General features: G+C 39.7%; 1 protein-coding gene across 6 annotated transcripts in view; it reads left to right on the forward strand.

Moving 5' to 3' along the window:
- The window catches only part of Tnpo3 (transportin 3), a 97,135-nt gene that overhangs the window by 38,078 nt on the left and 32,021 nt on the right, over positions 1–27,036 (forward strand). For all 6 annotated transcript variants that reach the window (XM_037203689.1, XM_037203686.1, XM_037203687.1 and 3 more), the window contains 8 exons: positions 6,937–7,137; positions 8,625–8,698; positions 10,419–10,575; positions 14,454–14,597; positions 18,211–18,386; positions 19,100–19,238; positions 22,355–22,501; positions 24,571–24,678. In XM_037203689.1, the coding sequence (XP_037059584.1) occupies positions 7,015–7,137; positions 8,625–8,698; positions 10,419–10,575; positions 14,454–14,597; positions 18,211–18,386; positions 19,100–19,238; positions 22,355–22,501; positions 24,571–24,678 (1,068 nt within the window). In that variant the 5' untranslated portion in view covers positions 6,937–7,014. The remainder of the gene's footprint in view (positions 1–6,936; positions 7,138–8,624; positions 8,699–10,418; positions 10,576–14,453; positions 14,598–18,210; positions 18,387–19,099; positions 19,239–22,354; positions 22,502–24,570; positions 24,679–27,036) is intronic.

Consider the following 27,036-nt stretch of genomic DNA (forward strand, 5'->3'; position numbering starts at 1 on the left):
TCAAGTGGTTGGTAGCAAAGTTCCCCTCCACCCCACTTGTTACATCCAAGGATTGTCTCATGGAAACCTGTAGGGAGACGACACCACAGACTGCCCCTTCATCTTCTGTCTGTTCTCTGTACTGTCAGTTTGACGGAACAGCCCTTCGCGAGCTGCCACCAACAAGGCTGATGGATTTCTTGCAAACCCCCCACCCCCTGCCCTCCAGTCTCCTGAGAAGTTCCTTTTAATAAAAAGGCAGAATTCTTTATTTTCTGTCACACTTTTTTAGACATTCACACTAGACTGGCAGGGCACCTGGCTGCATGCTAGTTTTGAGTTATTTCTCTAGGTTTTGCATATGATCAGAATGAGCATGGTACTAGTGCTTTTTTTTTTAAAAAAGATTTATTTATTTATTATGTATACAGAAGAGGGTGCCAGGTCTCATTACAGATGGTTGTAAGCCACCATGTGGGTGCTGGGAATTGAACTCAGGACCTCTGGAAGAACAGTCAGTGCTCTTAACCTCTGAGCCATCTCTCCAGCCCCACAGATGATTTTTTAAATAGGACTTGTTTAGTTAAATGTGGGTGATTTTTATGTAACCCCAAATATCTTTCTTGTTTTACTTAAGTATTTCTATGGGACTGATGATCAAGCCTGATGTGTACCGTGTACCAGGGAAGTAGACTGTCCATGAACATTAGGCAACTAGCAGAAAAACAGTTTGCATAACTAAACTTAATTGGAGTTACTTTCTTTTTGTTTTGTTTTTAAAGCCAAATATGTCACTTATGTTCAGTAAAGAGCCAAATTTTTAGCTGTTTCATTTAGAGAGATGTTTGGTTTTTTGCATATTAAAAAAAAATCTCAATAATCTGAACATAAGGATAAAGATCCAAAAGAGCCAAAATAAAATTTGTCATGTGTTCTTTTAACAAAAAAAAAAAAAAAAAAAAAGGAAGGTTCTAAAAATTCAGTCAAGGCTGCTGGAAAATACAGACAAGGCAGACATTATATTTTTGGAGACATTATCGTCTTCAAAGTTAATACACCTCAGCAGCCACAAAAGAAATAAATCTTAGTTATTGCTCAGATAAACATACAACTTCCAAAATGCATATTTTGGTTTTTTAATTTTTTTGTTAATTAAGGTTTCTGAAAATGGAACAAAGTTGCAAATGAGAATCTTCTACAAACAAATTATTTTTATTTGTTTTAAAATTAAAAAAATACGTTGTTCCTTCAGTGAAATTGAGTTACTATACATGAACAGCTTTTTTTTTTTTTCTTCACACAATTAAGATCCTACTCCAAGCTTTTCAAGAACCACGTCGCTCCCATGACCCTTCACTAATCTCCATCATGTTTGCCACAGTGAGGACTGTGTGGCTTGTTCCTTGTTGAGTCTACAGAGAATGCATGTTTTACAGTCTCCAAATGGCTGTACTCAAAGGGTTGACAAAGCTGGGCTAGGTAGGGGTGGCACAAAAAACCCAAACATAATAAAAAAAAAAAAGTATATAAGAACGGTACAGTTGAGTTTTCTGACATCAGATTAAATATCACATGACATTGCACAGTTTTTTTTTGGGGGGGGGAGGGGGGAAGGGGGCAGGGTGAGACAGGGTTTCTCTGTTGCCCTGGCTGTCCTGGTACTCACTCTGTATGTAGACCAGGTTGGCCTTGAACTCAGAGATCCACCTGCCTTTAGTCTTTTCTTTTTGTTGTTGTTTGTTTAGGGTACTGGGGACCAAACTTGAAGCCTAGTGCATGCTAGGCAAGTACCACTAGACTGTACTTCCAGTTACCCTGTATAGAACTTTCTTCTTTAAATTTAGCCACACTTTAAAGTATATGGGAAGCACTCAAGAGGCTAAGCTCGGAGTGTTAGGAAATACAGGCCAGCCTGGGCAGCATAGCAAAACTCATTCTAAAAACAAACAAAAAATACCGGGGCCTGGAGAGAATGGCTCAGAGGTTAAGAGCACTGACTGCTCTTCCAGAGGTCATGAGTTCAATTCCCAGCAACCACATGGTGGCTCACAACCATCTATAATGAGATCTGGTGCCCTCTTCTGGCCTGCAGGCAAACTTGCAGAAAGAACACTTTATATAATAGATAAAATAAATCTTTAAAAAAAGAAAAGAAAATACCATATTGGAAGATGTGTATAGTTATATGCAAATACCGTGCCATTTCATGAAAGACATAGGCATCTAGAGAGATTGGCCCTGAACCAATCCAAGGATACAGAGGGACAACTGTTCTCTTGCAGATTGGCAGCTGGAAGCCAAGGCCTGATGAGATACAAATTTGATCTCTTTGTCATTTTGTAGTTCATCTGGAGGCACATAATGTCTGGTTACCTACCACTGGGAAACACATTATCCTAAAATGAAAGCTAGTTGATTGTATCATACTTTGTAGGTTGGGAATTCTTACTGGGCTCCTTTGCTTATATGCTCATGCTCACTGAGATACCCATTTAATGATTGGACTAGTTTGGAAGTTTTCAGACACATGCTAAGTCTAACACTAGTTAGACTTAGCAGGGCCCTCTTGTTCTCCATGTAGTCTCAGGGCCTTTCCAAGTTGGGGACCAGGAGAGTAGTCGAGAATTCCCATGTGGCAGTTGACTCTCAGAGTAATGCTGAGAAATTTGGCAGAAATTCTGAAGTCCCACCTCAGTTCTACTGTTTTCTGTCAGTTACACAAACTACTTAAGGCTAGACCATATTAAAAGGGAGGGGAAATAGATTTGATCTTTAACCATTTAAAGCATTAAATTACAGCTCTCTTTCCCCCATTCATTTATTTGTTTGTCTGTTTTTTCAACACAGGGTTTCTCTGTATAACAGTCCTTGCTGTCCTGGAACTCACTCTGTAGACCAGGCTGGCCTTGAACTCACGCAGATCCACCTGCCTCTGTCTCCCAAGTGCTTGGATTAAAGGTGTACACAACTACCACCTGGCATTCCCCATTCCTGCTTGCCCTTTACTGACAGTGCCATCTCCCTGGCCCTCTTTTGTTTGGTGGCAGGAGGGCACTGGGGGTGAACACTCACCACTGAGCTACACTCCTGGTTTTTGCCTGAAGTTCTTCTGTATTACATCTGTATTTTCTTCTGTTCTAAATTTTGAATTGACAAGCCATAGAGGGTAGTAGAATTGAAATAGTCCACTTTCAGTTGCTTTATTTCATGTTAACTTTTTTTTTTTTATTATTATTTTGGTTTTTTGAGACGGTCCTCTGTGTAGCTTTGCGACTTTCCTGGATCTTACTCTGTAGCCCAGGCTGGCCTCGAACTCACAGAGATCCGCCTGGCTCTGCCTCCTGAGTGCTGGGATCAAAGGTGTGCGGTGCGCCGCTGCCACCACCACCCGGCTCATGTTAGCTTTTAATAGCCTTAGACTAATAGTACCAGTGCACATATGAGGCCAGTTAAGCTTATTAACTTATTTACAGGGTAGAGGAGCAAATCCAGGCTCTTGCACAGGAAATAAAAGGGTGCTATCTCTGATATACACCCTGAACACACACACACACACACACCACACACACACACACACACACACACACACACACACACACCCCGCATTCCCAGTTAACTTTATTTTTGTATGCACTTGACTTTCTTCCTCGTTCTTGGATGGCTAGACTGTAGGCTGTCAGACAATGTGAATATTACATAACCACTTCTCTTCCTTTGAATCTTCATTTGCTCTTTTGACCACTCACAGTGTTGAAGCCTCACTTTACTTATTTGGTTACCTGAAGCTTGGCTTTTGAAAGTTGGTTAATTAATTTGCATGTATGTACATGGGGGTGAGTGTGGGTCGTACCACCATTTGGAGGTCAGGAGAGCCTGTGGGAATGGTTCTCTGTTGTTGTGGATCCTGGACATTGAACTCTGTCAAGCTTGCCAGCAGGCACCTTTAAACAGTAAACCACCTTGCCTGCTCGGCTCATTTTAAAAGAAAATATTTTTGTGTATATGTGTGCGTGTGTGTCTGTGTGTGGGGGCTTAATTGTGTCTGTCATGGCACTCATGTGGAGGCAAGAGGCCAGGCTCTGCTGTGGGTCCTCACCTTTTAACTTGTTTGAAGCAGGGCCTTTCTAACTATTTGCCACTGTGCTGTGTACTATAGGCTATCTGGCCTTGGAGCTTCCAGGGGATCCTCCTGGTTCCATCTCCCCATCTTGCAGCAGGAGTACAAGGTTATAGACACATGCATGGTGCTCTGGAGTTTATGTGGTTCTGGGGATCAAACTCAGGCCATCAATCAGATTTGTGGTGTAAGTGCTTCTACCCATTGAGCCTTCTCTCTGATCTGAAATTTGTTTCTGTTTTGTTTTTTAAAGTACTGTTTAGGAAGGGCCCAGGGGACTATCTGTGAATTCTTGCATGGAACAGTCTGTGGCTTTTATAATGGAATTTAGTTTGACCAGATATAAAATATTTATAACATTTTCTTTATTAATATTTTCACCATATCATCATCCATTTTATTCTGGTGTTTTAATAAAAAAGAAAAACAAAAAATCCTCAATTGCTAAAAAGGAGAAATTTTTTCATTTTTTTAAACTTGTATTGAATAGCAAAGACAGAGTTTACCACTGTATTAGAGAAGAAACCCACCACTTAATCCACTAATGGAAGACATGGATGTCTTCGCAGGCTATCTCCAAAGTTCTTCTGTGTTATTAAGTTTTCACTGGTACAGTGTATTGCTTCTATTTAAAGTATGGGAAAGAAAAATCCTTACAAATCCATTACTCAATCATTTGAGTCTGACTACATATAACATAGTGTCAAATATCATAGGCAGTGATTTTCTGTCCAGCCATTTCATATAGAAGGAAGGTGTATGTGTATACATGCCTACACATATACGCACATACAAGTAAATGTTTAAAAAAGATCTTAGCTGCACATTTGATATTGCAAGACATAAAGCACCTTTAGTGGTTTTCAGAACTGATCAGTATTTTGTTTTCGATTCCTAATGCTGAGACCTTTCTTCAGTTAAGCATATAATATAAAATGGCAGATGTTTAGGACATTCTGTCCTAATCGCAAGCTAAAATTAATTTAATGTTTAATGCCTTTTAAAATGAAACTTCTCAGCAACTCAAAACAGTAGGTTTTTTGTTTTGTTTTGTTTTTCGAGATAGGGTTTCTCTGGTGCCTGTCCTGGAACTCACTCTATAGACCAGGCTGGCCTCAAACTCACAGAGATCCACCTACCTGTGCCTCCCAAGTGCTGGGATTAAAGGCATGCGCCACCACTGCCTGGCTTCAAACAGCATTTTTTAAAAAATATTAAGCATTGTGACACAGTACTGTCCAAAGTTACACTGATAATTCTTAGAATACATGGTGAGAAGATTCTTTGAAAATAATTGTCTTTGATTTCTTTAATTAAACTCAAATGTTTCTATAAGAACAGAAAACTTTGTATGTATAGTAAAAAACACAATCCATGCCAGAATAATGTGAAGTCTTGCTGAGGTGTCTGGGCAGCACTCCTTGGCACTGGGCGGCAGGAAGGTGTGCTTAGTGCTGTGTGCACACTGTGCTCAGAACAAAGGCCGCTTGTGGTGAGGCTGTCTTCTCCAACACACCCGAAGACTCCCTCAAACACCTTGGGCTCACCAGTTGTGTGGTTTCAAATTAACTTTTGGCCCTTGTGTGTTCAGAAGCCTTTTTCTGTTGCCAGTTGCTTTTTCGTGGGACCATCATGTTCACTTATGTGGTGCACAGTTTAAAAAGCCATGCACTTGGGACTGTGATCCCAGCACTGAAGGAGGAAGATGATGAGTTCCAGGCTAGAAAAGAGAAGAGGAGGAGGAAGAGAAGGGAGAGAAAAAAGAAGGAAGAGAGAAAAAGAGAAGAAATTGAAGGGAAATTTTGGGAAAAAAAAAAAAAGAAGGAATTGATTAGAAAGATTTATATGGTACTGGAGATATTATTTGGTAGAATGCTTGCCTAGCACACACAAGGCCCTGGTTCAATCTCCAGCACTACTTAAACTGGGCATGGTGTTGCATACTTGTAATTCCAATTCCCAGGAGCTAGGGACAGGCTGATCAGGTTATACTCCACTATATAACTTTGGATACACGTGTCTCAAACAGACAAACAAAGTCTTCGAAATTGGCACTGTTTCACAATTGAGACTGGTCCCTTTTTTTCATTGTATTATTGCCAGTCTGTAACGAAGAGGCAGTTTGCATAATTGGATCAGAATTTGTCAATCATTAGTCAGCTGTCTACTGTGTACTGCATGCTTTTTCTCCCAGAGTTCTCCTTAAAATAGAAGTCCTTACTATGACTAGCTATTAGTGACCAGATTTGTTGTTTTGTTCTTTTTTATTATTTCTATAGACAAGTTTATTTTTTTGAAAATTATTTAGTAGCATTGTCAAACTGTCTTTTTATAAGCATATCAGAAAATTTCAGGTATGTTTCCTGTTGTTTTATGAGGTACTAAAGTTTAAAAAGTATGTCCAATGAGACCAATATGGAATATATTTTTCTATTTATAGATATATTAAAAATTTTCCACACTCAGGTCTCAGAGTGAACAAAACATTTGAATAAGAGAAGAAACATTCAACTTAAAAATAGGGTTAGAAGCTTTAGAGTGATGTTTTAGTTTTAGTAGAAATTTCTGGTACATTTTCCTTTATAACTGCTGTATAGAATTGATTATTCTAATCTTCCAGATTCTGTCTTTTGATTCAGTTGATTAGGCCATTAGGCCTTACTAGAATAAATCACAAAGTCTTAGGAAATACTTTTGTTGAAAAGGCCCTACAAACTGAAGTTAATTTGTCAAATCTTTTTTCCATAATATTTAGTCTAACTATATATGTTGAAATTATATGACTTTAAAAATTACTTATAAAAATAATATACATTAAGATATCTTTGATTTACTTTCAGGTTCATGCCTGGGAGATTTCTGATCAATTGTTACAGATCCGACAGGATGTGGAATCATGCTATTTTGCTGCCCAGACCATGAAAATGAAGATTCAGACCTCATTTTATGAGCTCCCTACAGACTCTCATGCTTCTTTAAGGGACTCATTGCTAACTCATATTCAGAACTTGAAAGACTTGTCACCTGTCATTGTGACTCAGGTAAATCCTTTACTTACTAAGGAAATTTGTAGGAACATTTGGATGCATAAATTCAGTTTGCTTATCATTGATAGGCCGTGTAAGGTAATATTTGTTAACTTTATTGCTATATACTGTATACAACTGTGGCAGAATAAAAAATTTAATCTTTTGTATTAATCTTTGAGTTCATTAGGCTCAAACATTAAATATTGGAAGTGGGGAGGTGAGTGTCTGTTTTTTCTAGCATGTTTTTCCTACTGTAAAAATGTCAGATGATTAAAAAAAATCTATACTGTTTTGGGTTAGAGGTCTATGTAGTTACCTTTTATTTTTTATTAATTATTTTTAAAAATCATTTCAGGAAGGATTGGCTGTTAAGTCTTACAAATAAAACAATGGACATTTTGGCTTTCCCCTTTAGCCAGGGAAATATATTAGAAAATAAAGTACATACATATGTTCTTTGCCTGACATAGAAGTGTTCCTGAAGAGGGGGCTTTTGGATGAGGCCTCAGGAAAGAGAAGGGAAATGGCAATCCACTACTTAGGGACATAGCCACAGGTCTAATTTTGTCAGTAGCTTTGGTCTTTTGGAAAACTATAATTTAGCTGTCCATGAAGTTCTGTGGTATTTCCAAATAAAAGTAAGTGTTGGTTGGGCAGTGGTGGCACACACCTGTAATTCCAGTGCTTGGGAGACAGAGGCAGGTGAACCTCTGAGTTCAAGGCTAGCCTGATCTACAAAGATAGTTCCAGGACAGCCAGGGCTGTTACACAGAGAAACCCTGTCTTGGGTTTAAAAAAAAAAAAAAAGTAAGTATTAATATAGTCTAAGGAAATCTGTATCTATATTTTTAAATATATTTTGATGCGTTTTTTTTGTTTGTTTGTTTGTTTGTTTTGTTTTTTGTTTTTTGAGACAGGGTTTTTTTTTTTGTGTAGCATTGACTATTCTGGAACTTGCTCTGTAGACCAGGCTGGCCTTGAAATCACAGAGATCCACCTGATTCACCTGTCTCTGCCTCCTGAGTGCTGGGATCAAAGGCGTGCACCACCACCACCTGGCATTTAATTTATTTTTAATGTTTTATTTTTGAAGTTTTTAAGATGAGCATAGTGGTTTAAACCTGTAATAGCAGCTCTTGGGAGGTGGAGAAAGGAGAATCAGGAGTTTGAGGACAGCCTCTGCTACACAGTGGGTTTGGGGGTGGTCTGAACTAGATGAAGTACTGTCTCAGAAACAACAATGAAAGATATATTTTCTATCAAGTGCATTTTGTTGATTCTTTTGGTTTTGTCTTTAATTTCTAAGGTTGATCTTTAAATCCAAGCAATTGTGGCTAACTAGATGAATGGATAGGTAGACATTCATGGGGAAGGAGGGGAAGGGATGCCAGTCTTCTCTGTCCTATTGTTGAAAAGAAATATGGTCTCTGCTTTCTATGAGCATCGATGGTTTCTGTTCATCTGGGCTATTCATTTATTTAATCTCTCTTCCCATTCAGCTGGCTTTAGCAATAGCAGACCTTGCTCTACAGATGCCTTCTTGGAAAGGATGTGTACAAACATTGGTAGAAAAGTAAGTAATTTGTAATTTGTATCAATGGTATATTAGCATTGGGATTACCATTAATAAACACAGAGAAATCTGTTCTAGTCACTAGACACTTGATTATTCCAGAATTACGTTTTTTTCTGTTTTGCTTTTTGAGACAGGGTTTCTCTGTGTAACAGTTCTGGCTATCCTGGAACTCTCAGTGTAGACCAAGTTGGCCTTGACCTCAGAGATCTACCTGCCTCTGCCTCCTAAAAGCTGGAATTAAAGACATGCACCACCACCAGGTTAGTTCCAGGAAAGGCGCAAAGCTACACAGAGAAACCCTGTCTCGGAAAAAAAAAAAAAATTTAATTATGTATAGGTATGTGTATCTGCTTGTGGGTATGTGTACATGAGTGCAAATGCCCACAGAGTCCAGATGAATCCTATCCTCTGGAGCTGGAGTTACAGATGGTTGTGAGCTACCTGATATGGATGCTGGGAACTGAATTTCAATCCTCTGGTAGAGCAACAAGTGCTCCTACCCACTGAAACATCTATTTCTCCATTCCCAAATGACATGATTTTTATTTCTCTTTCAAAATTGTTTTTGTGTATTGTGGGTGTGCATGCCACGTCACTCATGTCAAGTTCAGAGCACAACTTGAAGGAGTTGGTTCTTCCCACCGTATGGGTTCTGTATATTAAACTCAGGTTATCAGACTTGGTGACAAGCACCTTTACATACTGCCATGTTGCCAGCCCCTGAATTATGTATTATTAACTTTCCCATTAAAGTAAATTTCAGGGCTGGGCATGGTTGAGGCACGCCTTTAATCCCAGCAATCAGGAGACAGAGGCAGGCAAATCTCTATGAGTTCAAGGTTAGCCTGGTCTGCATATTGGGTTCCAGTCCTGTCAAGGCTATATTATCTCTAAATAAATGAATATGTATAATAATCTTATTCTTTATAGTGTAAATTCACAAATCACATATGACAAAGGACTCGTGAAATTGCTGGTTATCTTTTAAATTGAGTCATTATGATTGCTTGGCCAGACCTGCAAAGTCAGGAAGATACTGGTGTTGAAAACGGGGGGTTATGATAATACAGAATTTAGCCAAGTTAGCAAAATATTTGATCATATTTGTATGTTTGTGTGTGCATTCATGTGTGTAATGTTTTAAAATGAACTAAAACTGGAGGCTGGAGGGGTGGCTTGATGGTTAAGAGCACATACTGACCTGAGTTTAATTCTCAGTACAGGATCAGGCAACTTACAACTGCTTATAACTCCAGCTCCAGGGGAATCTGACACTCTGACTTCTGTGGGCACTTGCATTTATGTGCAAATACCCCTTCCCTATACACATAATAAAAATAAATCTTTTTTGTTTGTTTGTTTGTTTTTTGAGACAGAGTGTCTTTGTGTAATAGTTCTGGGTGTTCTGGATCTTGATTTGTAGGTCAGGCTGGCCTCGAACTCACAGAGATCCACCTGTCTCTTCCTCCTGAGTGCTGGGATTAAAGGCGTGCGCTGCTGCCACCAACCACCACCACCACCACCACCACCACCACCACCACCACCACCACCACCACCACCACCACCACCACCACCACCACCACCACCGGGCTCTTTCCCTCTTAATATAGGGAATGCTGCTGTTTTGTTGTTGTGGGCTATTCTGATGGGTGGTATTGTGATTGTGTATTTGCTGGCTATTGGTGACTCGTGATACATCCTTCCTCTTCTTTTCCAGATATAGCAATGATGTAACTTCTTTGCCTTTTTTGCTGGAGATCCTTACAGTGTTACCTGAAGAAGTACATAGTCGTTCCTTGCGAATTGGAGCCAACAGGCGCACAGAAATTATAGAAGACTTGGCCTTCTATTCTAGTACAGTGGTATCTTTATTGGTAAGTTTGAAATACTCATTTGTTGATGAAGTGCAGAAACCATGGTGTGGTTATTTTGTGACCTGGTCGCAATGGTATGAAGCAGCTTTCTTTGTAAATGTGGCAGTGATACTGCTTTGGCATTTATATAAAACTTTTATAATAATACAAAATGCTTTTGAAATCTGTACTTCTTGAGCTTCTTTGTAATGTGTGTGAGGGTGATATCTCTGTGTGTGAATGCAAATGGGCTTGGTGTTATTTAACTGTTAACTTAGAACCTTGAACTCAGTTCTTATGATACGTAAAAGCCATTGCATCTTGATAAAGGACCACACTAAAGGAAGTGCATATAAACTCAAGATTAAGACAAATTAACTTTTTGGTAAAGAAATATTAGGAGACTTTACTTGGCCATTGGGCAATATTATAATTAAACATTAGCTAATGCCAGTTAGAATTTTTAGTAGTTTAGACCAGTAGTGGGTAAATTTGTTGTTTATGAGCTGGTAGCATACATATGAGTTTTAGTGAACACAGCTGGACTCTTTAGGTTCATGTCTATGTATATTACTTTAGACTGTCTTAGTAGAACTGAGTAGTTTTCAGAGACCATGTGGCTTGCAAAGCCTGAAATATTTATTGTCTGGTCCTTAACTTAAAATGTCTACTAATTCCTGAACTAGATTGTATTAAATTAATTACCTAACATATCTTATTTTTAGGTCTTTTTTTCCCTCTCTCAGTGCTGGAGATTGAACCCAAGGCCTGCTACATGGTAGACAACAATCTCTCATAGAACTATAGCCCCAACTTAGCTCATTTGTAGATTTCTACTGTCTAGCTTTATTTTCTCCACAATGTGGCTATTTTTCAAGGATTTGTTTTAGTACTTCTGCAATATCATACATCAAACAAAACAAAGTTATGTTTGAAAAAATGAAACTTTGTTTTTAGTTATATTCAATTTTGTGTTAAAACCTATTTGGAACATAAACATTTTTAATTTTTTAAATTGGCCATTTATTTTTAAAGAAAATAATATTGTAGGACATTAGAAAAAAATAAAGCAATTATAACTTGGAAATCATATCCTGTGTCTGATTGTTTTAATTTGTGGTGTTTGGGATTGAATTCAGGGCCTCATGCATATTAGAAGTGCTCTACCACTGAATTGCAGCCAAATTCTCTTTTGTATGTTTTGTTTTTAATTCTTAAAATCACATGTATTTATTGTGGGGAGGGGAACACACATCGCTGTGTACCCTAGGATGTGTGTAGAGGTTGGAGGACAGTTGCCCAAGTTGGTTTTCTCCTACCAAGTGAGGTCCCGGGGATGAGGCCATTAGTCTTAGAACATGGATCTTTTTTTTTGTTTTTCAAGATAGGATTTCTCTGTGTAACAGCTCTGGCTGTCCTGGAAGTCTCTCTGTGGACCAAGCTGGCCCCAGATTTACAGAAATCCCCCTGCCTCTGCCTCTGAGATTAAAGGAGTACGCCACACCACCTGGCGTATAGCATGCATCTTAAGATACTGAGCAAGCCATGTTTTGAAAGGGTCTCATGCATCCTAAGTTGGCCTCAAACTTGCTTCATATACCAAGTTTCATAGCTTCATAGCTGAGGATGACCTGAACTTCTACCTCCCTGGTTCTGCACTCTCTTCTACCTGACTCTGTCTCCTAAATGCAGTATTATAGGTGTGTGCCACCACATTTGTCCCTCAGTTTTTCTTAAAGGTTTTTATTTTTTTATTTAATTTATTTATTTATTTATTTATTTATTTATTTATTTATTTATGGAGCTGAGGACTGAACCCAGGGCCTTGCGCTTGCTAGGCAAGCGCTCTACAACTGAGCTAAATCCTCATCCCCCAATTTTTTTGTTTGTTTGTTTTTGTTTTTCGAGACAGGGTTTCTCTATGTAGCTTTGTGCCTTTCCTGGAACTCTCTCTGTAGACCAGACTGGCCTTGAACTCATAGAGATCTGCCTCCCTCCCGAGTGCTGGGATTAAAGGCGTGTGCCACCACTGCCCGGCAGTTTTTATTTTTCTTTATGTTTCTATGTCAGTGTCTGCCATGTGTGTTCAGGTGTCAGTGGAAGTTGGAAAATGGAATCAGTTCCCTTGGAGCTAGAGTTCATGGGCCACTCAATGTGGGCTCTGGTAACTGTACTCTGGTTCTTTGGAAGAGCAGCAATGGCTCTTAACCTCAGTCTTGAGCATTTTTCTTCAGCCCCAGCCTTTTGGGTTGTTGTGAGATGTGGTTTTATGGAGAGAGCCCTGGACTCGAGTTTCCTGCTTTAGCTTTCTGAGTAGTTGAGACTGCGGGTATACCAGTGCACTGACTACTGTTGACCCTTTAACACATGTCCTGTATACCAATGCACTGACTACTGTTGACCCTTTAACACATCTCCTGTGAACAATGTGTATCTCTATGTGATTATAGTTTTCTGTTTCAGTCATCTAGCTTTATTTTTTTCATTTTAGAAAATTTCCTATGTAATATCATTTTTTAGACCATATTCACATTCTCCCAGTTGGTTCTAAATATTTTAAAACAGAGTTCACAAACAGTATCCATTTAGGCTAGTTTTAGGCTAGTAGTCACAGTTCCCTTTCCTCTTGGTTTCTCTATACATGATTTGTTTTAAAGAATGTCTTTAGCTTTTATGATTGCTTTCTTTGTTTTTTTCTGATTGTTTTTGTAGTCTTCTTATTTCTTGTAATTAATTGGGAGGTCTGTTTGAAGCAGCTCTACTGAGTAAGGATTCCTCTAAAGAAATTAAGTGTAATGCCTTAGGGCATCCATTGCATGTAATGAATTTTCTCCTGTATTAATACTACGACTACTTATATTCTATCCTTAGGATAATTGAGAAAATAGTCACTTGGATCCTTTTCTCCAGGGTTTAATTTGTTTTCCTTTAGCATGCTGATAGAAACTACGAGGCTTGATGGAGTTTAGAAAATTTTTTCTAAGCTTTCCATCATAGGCCTCTCAAGTTATTTCATGCTGCATCTTACCCATATTGTGATGTCTGATTGACCCTTCATTAGTAATGTTAGGATTACCCACTGGGTTAGGTGATGACAGTCTGGTTCTTTTGTGTCTAGTGTGCTTTTTTTGCAGTGTAATTTGTGTGAAGGTAGCTTATTTTATGAAAATCTAATTTTAAAAAATGTATTTATTTTTGAAACTGGATCTTACTGTGTATCTCTGGCTGGCTTCAGATCCCCTGGAACTGGAGGTATAGACAGTTGTGAGCTGCTGTGTGGTGCCGGGAATTGAACCAGGATCCTTTGGAAGAGCAGCCAGTGCTCTCAGTCACTAGCCATCCCTCTAGCCTGGATCATAGGTCCTGGAGACTTGTGACGTTTGAGTGCTTGCTGTGCCCTGTTAAGAGGATGGTTAACTCTTCTTCCTCAGTTTCACCATCTGTATGTGGAGAGTAATAGGATCTGTTTCATTTTAACTGCATAACTGTGTTAATGCAGTTAAAGCTATTAAAATCATGTTTAGCACATAATAGGGTTCAGTAAATGTTACGGCTGGCCACTTGTTTGTTAGTTCTATGCTCCTTTGGCTACAATGCAATGCCCATGAAGAAATAGAAAAATATAAGCAAGTTATTTATATACTTGCATTAGCTTTTCTGTCTCCCATTTGCCATCTTAGAGGGAAAGATTGATTTTAAAATGAATGTTTTTGCCAAGTGTGGCAGGACACACTTGTAATCCTAACACTTAGGAGGCTAAAGGAGAGGATAATGAGTTTGAGTCCAGCCTGGGCCAAATAGCAAGATATTGTCTCAAAAAAATCTTAATCTCTCAATATTGTTCGATGGGAATAAAGTATAAAAATTGATTTTTTTCTTAAACTATATTTTCTATTTAGATGACATGTGTAGAAAAAGCAGGAACTGATGAGAAGATGCTTATGAAGGTCTTCCGCTGTTTGGGAAGCTGGTTTAACTTGGGAGTTTTGGACAGTAACTTCATGGCTAATAATAAGTTATTAGCGCTCCTTTTTGAGGTTTTGGTAAGTAAGGCTATAACTGTCGTTGCCACATCTAATAGCCAACCTTCTGGGACATCTCAATGTTTGTTTGGAGAGGAAAATTTTATCTGAGTCTTAAGAATAACGTAAGTTGAGCTTGATGGCACATGCCTATAATCTCAGTACATGATAGTAAAAGTTTACATGATTGAAAGTTTAAGGCCACCCTTAGCTGCATAGCATATTTGAAACAAAGGTGAGCTAAATAACACCCTATCTCAGGGAAGGAAAAAAGCCCATGAGGCTGACATGTAATGGAGCATGTGCAAAAGAAGGCATGTGCTGCTATTCAAATGACCCATAAAGGAAGAGTTTCAGTCTGTTGGTCATGGACACCATTGGGCTTCTAACATTTATCCCAGACCTGTATACTACTTTTTGAAAGCATTAATTTTTTTTTTATCTATTTATTTTGTGTTTATGTGTGCTTTCTGTATGAAGGCATGCACATGCCACACACAGCACCCATGTGGATGTTGGAGCCTTCTGTATAGTCCTTACCTTCTATCTGGTCTTTGAGGTACCATCTCTCCCATTGTTTACTGCTGTATTACATTCTCCGGGAGAGCTGACCTGAAAGGTTCTTGGCCGTTCTCCTGTGTTTGATTCCCATCTTGCCATAGGAGTGCTTTTTTTTTTTTTTTTTTTTTTTTTTTGTTTTTCGAGACAGGGTTTCTCTGTGTAGCTTTGCGCCTTTCCTGGAACTCACTTGGTAGCCCAGGCTGGCCTCGAACTCACAAAGATCCGCCTGCCTCTGCCTCCCGAGTGCTGGGATTAAAGGCGTGCGCCACCACCGCCCGGCCATAGGAGTGCTCTTACACAGTTCCGGGGGATCTGAACTCAGGTTCTCAGTCCTGTGTGGCAGGCACTTTCACTCCCTGAGCCATCTACCCACCCCACCCCCTTTTCCTAATAAAATGTCTCTAATATTGCAACTTCAAAGAGCAAGTGGGAAAAAAAGCTGGGTGGTGGCAGCAGCGCCTCACGCCTTTTATCGAAGCACTTGGGAGGCAGAGGCAGGTGGATCTCTGTGAATTTGAGGCCAGCCTGGTCTACAAAGTAAGTTTTAGGACAGCCAGAATTGTTACAGAGAAACCCTGTCTCAAAAAAACAAATTAAATAAGTAAAGTATTTTTTTTTAAAAAAGGTAAGAACCTGATGGGATGATTTGCATCTGTTAGCTCTCCTAACTTAAGTAGCTCTTACCCTTAGAGAGATTCTAAGTATCTGGTGTCATTATTGTTGTTATTAGAGAAGGTCTTTACAGTGATGACTTCACTAAATTTAGAGACACTAACTGTATTGGTGAATAAGAGCCCTCCAGCTTCCCTCTGTGGACTTGTGTTACTGTTCTGAGACAGTCTCAACTAAGGAACTGGCTGGCTTGTGGCTAGCTGTCATGGGACCCAGGTTATCCTCAAATTCAGGGTCCTTTGCTCTCACCACGGGGACTGACACTGTAGCTTGTGGGCCCTGTTGGCTCCACCCTGGGCCCTCTGGTAAGTTCTTACTCTTGTTAAGTTGTCTCTTAAATTTGTCCCCAGTTATGATGCCTAGATTCCCCTTTACTATGCTTTTTGGGTTATTACTTATTTTTTGAACTTCCTCAAGTAATTTCCAAAGAAAATGTACAAAGAGAATAAACAGGTTTTGAATGTCTACAAAATATTTTATTGTTGTTATTGTTTCAAGACAGTCTGTCTTTGAACCTACTGTGTAGTCAAGGATGAACTTGTACTCCTGATCTTTTGCCTCCAAGTACTAGGATTAAAAGCACCACAACTTTTAAAATTACATTTAAAATACTTATTATTATATGTGTGTGGATGTCAGAGGACAACTTATGGAGGAGTTGGTCTCTCCATCATGTGAGTCTCAGGGATCAAACTCAGGTTGCTAGGCTTGACAAGTGCCTTTACCTACAGAGCCATTTTATCAGCTCTAAGACTTTTTTTTTTTAAAGCCAAGGTCTTATTCTATAGTCAAAGCTAACTGGGAACTCACTCTATTCCATATTGATCTTGAATTTGTAGTAATCATCTTGCCTTATTCTCCCAAAGTGCTCGGATTATAACTGTGCTCTGATACCTAGCAAGAAATAATATTGTTTTTATTCTTGATTGATACATTGGGTAGGTATAGTTTTAGGCTATGTCCTCATATACTAGTGTAGACGAAAGTTTTCCTATGTCCTGCAGCCATTTGGTCCCAAATAAACACAGTGAGGCTTATATTAGTTACAAGCTGTTTGGTCTATGGCCTAGGCGTATTACTAACTAGCTCGCTCATCTTAACTTAACCCATTTCTGTTAATCTATGTATTGCCATGGCTTTACCTGAGTTCCATTACATCTTGCTTCTCAGAAAGTGTCTCCCAGTGTCTCCCCTGACCCCACCCTTCTTCTTTCTGTATCTCTCTCGGATTTCCTGCCTGGCTGACTCCTATCTTGCCATAGGTCAAAGCAGCTTCTTTATTAACCAATGGTAGCAACATATATTCACAGCTTACAGAAAGACCATCCCACAGCATACTGGCATGCGTTATTGTGAATGAGAAATTGAGAAAATTTGCCATTTCTGTGTTATCTCGATTCTCCATCCCAGAAGTTTTAAGAACCCCAGCTTAACTTTGGTATTTTGAGATCTCATTTTGGTATGTAATGGGCCTTTTGGCATTGCTGAGCCCTTTCATTAAGTGGTACTTAAAAAGAGAAAGGAGTTCAATATCCGTTCAACACTATGCAGAAACATGGCATTCCCTATGGAAGAAATAGTATAAACAGAAACATGGGGAAAATCTTGTAATTCTGCTAGGGATGATGGCTCACGCCTGTGATCCCAGTATTCTGGAGGCTGAGACAGACAGAATTTTGTGTTTCCAAGAAAACTTAGGCTACAAAATAAAATTACTGTCAGTTTTTGTTGTTGTTGTTGTTTTTTCTGAGACAGGGTTTCTGTATGTAGTTTTGGTGCCTGTCCTGGATCTGCAGACCAGGCTGGCCTTGAACTCACAGAGATCCATCTGGCTCTGCTTCCTGAGTACTGGGATTAAAGGCATGCACCACCACCACCCGGCTCCTGTCAGTTTTTAAAAAACAGAGGAAACCTAGTGTGGTAGTACAACACCTTTATCCTAATACTTTGGATCTCTGTGAGTTTGAGGCTAGCTTGGTCTATATAGAGAGTTCCAGGCCAGACAAGGCTGCACAGTGAGACCCTGTCTCACAAAAACAAAAGCAAAATAAAATAAAACAAAAAAAGTTCATGTAAGACTGATTGGCAGATAAAGAAGCTCATTTTTTTGGCATGCCTGGAAGTAGAGGTAGGGTGAGGACGATGGTGTCTTGGTGAGGTCTGCAACTAAGGGGCTGGCTGTTCATGGTGTACTCTCAGCCAGGCGGATGTGGGAGCGCATTGTGTGCATTTCTGTAATCCTAACATGGGAGGCAGAGGCAGGAAGAACAGGGAGCTGCCTTCTGCTACATAGTGACTTTAAGACCAATGTAGACTGCATGACCCTGTCTCATAATTGTAATTGTTTTCCTTGGGCTACAATGATTCTGATTTCTGCTTCTGTATTCCTTCTGTCTTTCAGCAACAGGACAAGACCTCATCTAACCTACATGAAGCTGCTTCAGACTGTGTGTGCTCAGCTCTATATGCTATTGAAAATGTAGAGACTAACTTGCCATTGGCCATGCAACTTTTTCAGGGGGTCTTGACATTGGAGGCTGCCTATCATATGGCTGTGGCACGTGAAGATTTAGACAAGTGAGTCATTATTGAGGTCTGGAGCCCTGGGTGACCTACAATCTGGTGTTTTTCTCAAATCTTGTTTATAATTTATCCATCGTTTTTTGATTCTGTGTGACTTGTAAATGCATACTATGTATGTACCTGCATCTAGAGTAGCAACTTGGATCCAGGAGAGAGGGTTACCACCAGTTCTTGATTGTACTAGTTTCTTACACTTACAGTGAGAAGACTGTAAGAAATAGGGATAAACTTTGAAGTATCTAGTTTAGGGGCTGTAGAAATGGCTCAACAGTTATGAATGGGTTCTGCTCCTGCAGAGGACCTGGCTGCTGCCTATAACTCCATCTCCAAGGAATCCAGAGCCCTCTTCTGTATTCCGAGAGCACTGGCATTCATACATGCATACACCCACACAGAGATACATAGTTTAATGGAACTCAAGTCCCCTAGGAAGCAAGTGCTCCTAACAACTGAGCCATCACTACAGCACCCTGATTTGGACTTTTATTAAAAAAATTGTAATAGAGAATGAATTGACTTACCATCATATGCCTATTTGTATAGATGTGAGCAAACTAAGTAAAGGCATTTGCCACAGAGATTATGATGCCTGTAGTGAGTATTTACTAAATGGCCCTCAGGCAAAGCAACTTTTGTGCATTTGATTCGTATCTGTGCATATGTGAAGTCCAGATCCTTGACTTGGTATTCTCATTCCACTCCTACAGAGTTCTGAATTACTGCCGTATCTTCACTGAGCTATGTGAAACTTTCCTGGAAAAAATTGTTTGTACTCCAGGCCAAGGTCTGGGAGACCTTCGAACTTTGGAACTGCTTCTTATTTGTGCAGGCCACCCTCAGTATGAGGTAGTATCTATTCTGTGTTAAGGCTGTTATTCTCTGGTTGAGAAATTACAGTCTTGTTTTTAATTAATGTGATCTGGGAGTTGCGTCTGACTGGAATTTTTTTTCCATTTCATTATTTGCCTATGAGGTGGGGGTGCTGTCCACGTGTGAATGTGATGTTTACATTTCGGTGTGAATGTAAACAAGGCGGTGTTGTACCGTCAGTTCTCTCCTTCCTTTTATGTAGGTTCCAGGATTGAAGGTCCTTACTCAGCAAGCATCTACCCAGTGAGCGAGCCATCAGTGGCCCATACTTGGGATATTTAAGAATTGGGTTTGGGTTTCTGTTTTGCATTCTTTTCTATTTTTCTATCTGGTTGTCAAGGTTGTTGTAGGCAACTCAAAATCTATCAGAAGGAAAATCCATTACTTTACCACTATGCATCCTTTCTAGTTTCACTTATTTTTTTAGAGCTTTGTAGCTAAAAACAATGAAAATCCACATCATATCATTCAGCCTCTGAGTGCCAGAGATAACCAACTTAAAGAGAGAAAAAGTGGTGTGTTTTGTCTTTTCCGAGCTCACACACAGTTTTGGATGTTTTTGTCTTTGTCCATTGGACCCAGGCCTTGTAGACTGCAGGGCAGAGGCAGACTGCTTACCTCAAGCTGGCTGCATATGCAAGCGGCAACAGTGAGAGTCCAGATCCCAAACTCCCTCTGAGAAGTTTCCCACTGACCCCACTTCCTTCTAAGCCCAGCCTCATAAGTGGTCCACTACCCCCTAATAGCACCACAGCCTCCCACGCATATGAGCCGTTGGGCATTCCTCATCTAAACTCTAGGATATACCAGTTCCTGGTAACCCCAGAAGTCTTCATGTCTTCAGTTTTTCTTTAAAAGATATGAATGAGACTTAAGAATTTCTTTTTCTTTCTTTTTTTTGGGGGTGGGTTTTTCGAGACAGGGTTTCTCTGTGTAGCTTTGGTGCCTGTCCTGGATCTCGCTTTGTAGACCAGGCTGGCCTGGAACTCACAGAGATCCGCCTGGCTCTGCCTTCCGAGTGCTGGGATTAAAGGTGTGAAGAATTTCCTTCTTAACCAAGCATGATGGCCCATGCCTTTAATCCCAGCACTCAGGAAGCAAACGCAGGAGGATCTCCATGAATTTGAGGCCAGCTGGTAAAGCTGGATGTGATGGGACATGCCTGTAATCCCAGCACTTGGAGGCTGAGACAAAGGATCATGAGTTTGAGGCTAACATGGGCTACGTTGTGAGCACTAGGCTACATGGATGCTGTATTTATAAAAATAATAATACTCTTTAAGACAGTTTACACTCTCTACTCTGCTCCCTTTGGGGTACTGATGATCAGTCTCAGGGCTTTGCACGTGTCAGGCACATTGGTGCCACCTGTCAGCACCCCCAGCCAGCCCTCTGTCTTTGTTCTTTGTCTTTAGACAGGGTGTGCATCCCTGGCTGGCAGACTGCCTGATAAGCATCCTGTCTTCATCTCCCAGATGCTTAGATAATAGACATGTGCTTCTATACCCACTTACAAATTTCCTAGATTTTAGGGGCTGGAAAGATGGCTCAGTGGTTAAGAGAATTGGCTGCTGTTCCTGGGGACCCAAGTTACTAAACTGTAGCCCCAGTGCCAAGGGATCCAAAAACCTTTTCTGGCTCCTATGGGTACTGCATTTATATGGTACACAGACACACATGTAGGAAAACAACTATACACATAAAGATAAGTAAGACATTTAAATTTTTTCCTAGATTTTTAGAAAGTTCTTCATCTATCTGAGAAATTATGCCTCTTATTTATCACTTAAAAAATAGTAAAGGAGGCTGGAGAGATGTCTCAGTGGTTAAGAGCACATACTGCTCTTCCAGAGACCTGAGTTCAGTTTGTAGCACCCACATGTGGTGGTTTACAACCACCTGTAACTCCAGCTCCAGTAGAATCTGATGCCTCTGACATCCTTGGGCACCTGCACTCATGTGCATAATAAAAATAAATCTTTAAATCCTGCTAACTTGAAAAGAAAAAGAATTACAGAAGTGCTCTTGGGTTGGGCATTGATTTGAGTAGCTTTCCTTTAGGTCCTTAATGGAAAGGGACAATAGCAGGCCCCTCTTCTGGGCTTGCTCTTATTCCTGTGTCCTCAGCCTCTTGCCTTTTATCACAAACAGGTGCTGTTTATTTGTCTGCAGCTCTCCTGAGAATTTCTAGATTAAGTAAAATCCAGAGCAGGATAGCCCTTGGCAGTAGTCGTCACTTCGGAAATAGCATTATATGGAAGGGTAGCTGTGACTGAAATTCCCGTCTCTTTCTGTCATCTTTCGTGTTCATGAAAACAGCCAAATGAGGGCTGGACATGGTAGTGTGTCCCTATTATCTCAACACTAGGGAGGTGGAGGCAGGAGAATAGGAAATTCAGAGTCATCCTCCTTAGCTACTTTGTGAGTTTGAAGCTAGCCTTGACTATATGAATCAACTCCCTTGCCTCAAAACAGGGGAGGAGCATGAATTTAAAAATCATCTCTGTCAAGGGAGTTACAGTTAGCTCTCCTGGGAAGTAATCTTCTGATGTCAGCATAATTAATTGTTCCAGAAATTTAGGAATACTATGCCTTACAAGACTTGTGTGTCTTTGTTTTCTATAGAATCTAATGTTCATTGGGAAAAGTGTTCTCAATGATAAGTAGAGAATATAGCCTGGTGGTGGTGGCGAACACCTTTAATCCCAGCACTCAGGAGGCAGAGGCAGGCTGATCTTTGTGAGTTCAAGGCCAGCCTGGTCTACAGAGCGAGACCCAGGAAAGGCGCAAAGCTACACAGAGAAACCCTGTCTTGAAAAACAAACCAGAGAGAGAGAGAGAGAGAGAGAGAGAGAGAGAGAGAGAGAGAGAGAGAGAATATAAAGGTAGTCATCTAAGTGAATCTTGAGGTGTAATTTGGGAAGATATTTAGGAGGTAACATAACAAACCTGTACCACAGAAAAGGTGGCTTCCTCACTGCATGTGCATTATGGAATATTGTAGCTCCTTCGCTTTATGGTAAGTAGTCATGAAACTTTTTTTTCCTGTTCTTTCCCTGCACAAATAAACCATCAACTTTCTTACCTAACAGGTAGTAGAAATTTCCTTTAACTTTTGGTACCGACTAGGAGAACATTTGTACAAAACCAATGATGAGGTTATCCATAGCATCTTCAAAGCGTACATTCAGAGGCTGCTTCATGCTTTGGCTCGACACTGCCAGCTGGAACCTGACCATGTAAGTACCCTTCTCTGCCTTAAATCTTCTCCACCTTTTGATTCCAACTTGAAAAACTAAAAAGCTTGGAGGCAGAGGCAGGTGGGTCTTTGAGTTAGAGGCCAGCCTGGGCTACAGAGTGAGTTCCAGGACAGCCAGAGAAACCCTATTTCAAAAAAAAGAAAAGAAAAAAAAAAAGAAAAGGTAATAGATCTAATAGTCTTCAAGTTTTTTTCACTTTAGTTTACAGTGAAGAAGTCACTACTAGTATAATAAAAATTAGACCTATGTAGGCAAATTTTTCCTGCTGAACCAGTAATTGTTTATGTAGGAATTTGCTTTAAATGATATTATAAAAGAAGAAAGATAATTTTTTATACAAAGCATCGTGTGTGTGTGTGTGTATGTGCGTGTGTGTGTGTGTGTAAAATGATTAATTATGTTCAGCAACTTGATGAACCTCTGTGCAGCAATTAAAGGTGATAAGTTCTGCAGTAGTAATTAGTATGATAAGTGATAAAAATCAAAATGTTGAATTTGTTCGGGCCTTTTTGTTTTCTTGTAGTGCCAGGGACCAAACCTAGGGCCTTGATCATTTTAAGCAAGTTCTCATAGTGAGCTACATTACATGTCCTTGGTGGTTTGCTTAGTTTTTTATTTTGTTTTGCTTTGAGATAGGGTCCACTGTATGGTGCTGGCTGGTCTAGAACTTTCTATTTAGACCAGACTGGCCCCCAACTCGAGATCCACCTGCCTCTGCCTTCCAAGCACTGGGATTAAAGGTGTGTGCCACCACACCTGGCCTTATCATTGGTGTTTTTTGAGACAATGCTTTGATATGTAGTTGGGACCAGTTTTGAATTCTCAATTCTTCTACATCTCCTGATGGCTAGGATTATAGGTATATACCACCACATTTGGTTTATATTGTGTTTTTAATAGTGTAGGACACATGGTTAGGTAAAAACTGATAGAAAAAAGTGAAAAAATTGTGTAAGGATATTGAGAATTTTGATTTCCCTTCACATATGTATACGTTCTCTTTATATTACTTATAATCATTTGATAATTTAGAAGAAAATATACTAGACACATGAAATAGTTCATTTGAAAGCTCTTCCACTGCCTTCTCTTCTTAATGACTTTGTACATTCTGCCTCAGTTACTTTACCTTTCTGAGTGCTTGTGGGGTAGCTTTAGTCCCTGGAGTAAATTTAATTGCTTATGATGAAATGTGACATACTCGTCTCTGAATTTTTCTGAACTGAGGATCCCCAGTTGTAAGCACATTTTGCTTGGACAATCCCACATGAGCTGCTCTGGTTCACGGGATTCTCTGCTCTGTGCCAAGTCTGTGGCACCATTTCCCTTGCAAATATTTTTTACACTTTGAAGTTTATAGTACTTTAGAATTTTATGCATTATTTCATCTGGAAAGCCATCATTTCCTCATTATTTCTCCATTTTAGTTTCTTCATCCTAAAACAAGGAGGCTGAACTTTATAAGCAGTCCTCAGTGGTACTGAGGAGTGTTTCTAGACGTTCATAGCCCAAGATATTCATGGGTGCTTTTAACCTCTTAAAATTAATTGGTAACTCTTTTATTTGGAGAAGTGCATTGGGATAGGAAAGATTTAAAGTCTAAAATTTTTCTTGTGAAGTTATTGTGATAATGGTTGGGTTTTGTTGTTTTGTTTAAGATTTTGAAAAAGAAAGCCTCAGATTTGTTCAGTATTAAAGAGCTGACCTTTTCTAGATAGGCAACTTTTAACACTTCTTTCCAATCACTTTTCATACCATGGTTTTCTTGAAAACAAACAAGATGTGTAATTGAAAATACAAAATAGGCATACATAGTCACATAGATAAACGGAAGAATTTCTCATAGGAAAGTGGAGGGTAGAACATGTTGACTCAACCCACCCTACACTTGAGGAGATCTTCTCTTTTGGTAACACAGCCTTGTGATTTTGCACTTTGGTTCATTATCACTGGACTGCTGAATGGCTTTTTCTTCTCTGTGGATTTTACTCAGGGCATTGGCAGCTCCGGTGGGTTTTAAACAGATGGTACATGGTTTTGAATTTCAGGAGGGAGTCCCCGAAGAGACTGATGACTTTGGGGAGTTCCGAATGAGAGTGTCAGACCTGGTGAAGGACCTGATTTTCTTGATTGGCTCTATGGAGTGTTTTGCCCAGGTAAGTCCATTTGGAGATTCTGAAGCCAGTTTTAATGGTCACATTGATTGTGTTTATCTTGCTTCTATATCTTCTGTAAATGGTCCATCTTTTTTTTTTTTTTTTCTTTCTTTCCCAAGCTTGGTGGCCAAATGAGATAATAGATATGTAGGTGCCTAGCACATTGCCTGGCATATAGTAGCAGTGTTCATTTAGAGTCTGATAAACCAGTTGTAGTGGACAAATAAATTCAGTTATGGTTTACTCTATTACTCTGCATAATGAGGGCTGTTCCATGTGTGCAGCTGACAAATCTGCAAGTCTCCAGGAAACTTAAAAGGATTTGGACCCCACTAGGAAAAATGGGCAAGTTTTCCAGGTTTAATCCCGACAACTCATTAGTTATATGGTATTTCCTTGGTCCACAGTTACGGTTAGATTCTTGTTCATCTCAGCTTCATCCCAGAGGTGGCTATACTAGAGTAGAAGAGTCCTAGTCCTGTGGTTTCCTGATGATCACTAAGTGACATTTTACCTTGTAAGGTTGCAATCATTATCATCATCCCACATCACTTTAATGTTAGAATAATTTCAGGTGTTTTTCCTATTGCTGGATCGTACTTTAATGAACTCTGATGTGACAGTTTGGGTGCTGTGTTGTAGCAATACCAAACTAACAAAAAGAAAATGAGAGGAGGGTTGACACCTGGTCTGTATATAAAACTTGTATATGATCTTACCTGATGTAAGGAAATGTTCAGTAAATTGCTTTTCATACAAAGCATGATCTTTGAATCAGCTCTGCAGATTTGGAGATTCTTAGGAGGCAGATTCAGTGGGCAGATGACCTACACTCAGATTTCTACTCTTTTCTCACTGGCTCTTGTCTTTGACTTAATTTTACAAATTATATGAACTGTCAGTGTTGCCAAGATGTGTTCTATGGAGCACCAGGGCCAGAAAATGTTCTTTGGCAAAAAAAAAAAACGAAAGAAAGCTAGCTAAATCATTAATTGAAATTAGGAAATGATACAAATATCTACACATTACATTAAAAGTTCTGTGATGTCATACAAGAGAAGTTTTTTTTATTCTTTCTTTCCTTTGTAATCTCTCTCTCTCTCTCTCTCTCTCTCTCTCTCTCTCTCTCTCTCTCTCTCTCTCTCTCTTTTCCTTTTTTCTTTTTTCTGAGACAGCTTTTCTCTGTGGAACAGGCCTGGCTGTCCTGGAATTTACTTTGTAGACCAGGCTGGCCTTGAACTCACAGAGATCACCTGCCTCTGCCTTCCAAGTGCTGGAATTTAAGGCATGCGCCACCACTGCCTGGTTCTGTAATGTATCTTTTGACTGCAGAAATTTGTTGTGTTTTTCTTTTTTTCTTTTTCTCTCGTTAGAGCTGAGGACTGAACCCAGGGCCTTGTGCAAATCCTCAGCCCTCGGTTATTTATTTTTAACTGTAAACTTTTTACTTGGCCTGATAGCTAGTCATGTTCCACACATAGATGTAATATGGGAAATCGAGGACCAGAACATCACTCAGTATTCTGCTAGGTCTGCCTTTTTTTTTTTTTTTTTTTTTTTTTTAAGAGATATATACTTGGCAGGGTGGTGGTGATGCACACTTTTAATCCTAGCATTTGAGAGGCAGAGGCCAGCCTGGTCTACAGAGATAGTACCAGAACTGCCACAGTGAAATCCTGTCTTGAAAAACAACAACAACAAAAAGGTTGTACTTGGACATGCTACTGCACAGAGCCTCCTGAGCACTTTCTTTTCCGCACTTTGACTTGCACTACTGTGGATGCTGCCAGTAATGAAAATATACTGTATAAAGCAGATGCACAGGCAGAATTTGTGCTTTAAGGATGTTTGTCTGGGGGCTAGAGAGATGGCTCAGAGGTTAAAAGCACTGACTACTCTTGCAGAGGTCCTGGGTTCAGTTCCCAGCACCCACATGGCAGCTCACAACTGTCACTCCAGTTCCAGGGGATCTGACATCCTCACTCAGACATCAGTGCAGGCAAAATACCAATGCACACACACAGACACAAAAAGAAATAAATTTTAAAAAAAGGAGTGTTTATCTATTGATCTCCTACCAAGACCACAAGACACTCATTAATGTTTAACATTTTCCCCATAATACTCATTTTTCTGGGGACACATGATAATCTTGATAAACTCTTGGGGTTCTAAAAATCATAGTTACTTCTAGATAGTGAGAATACGAAACATGAAAGTACTGTTCATAGTTGGCTCTGAGAGATAATTGGGTTTAGAAACAATGAGCCGGATTTCTTTGAACTAACATTTTTTGTTTTGTTTGTGTTTGGAATTCTGTTTTTCTTTTAATGGCTCCATAATCCACCTCTTCTTCTC

The sequence above is a fragment of the Peromyscus leucopus genome, chromosome 3 (assembly GCF_004664715.2).
Source record: "Peromyscus leucopus breed LL Stock chromosome 3, UCI_PerLeu_2.1, whole genome shotgun sequence".
NCBI lineage: Eukaryota > Metazoa > Chordata > Mammalia > Rodentia > Cricetidae > Peromyscus > Peromyscus leucopus.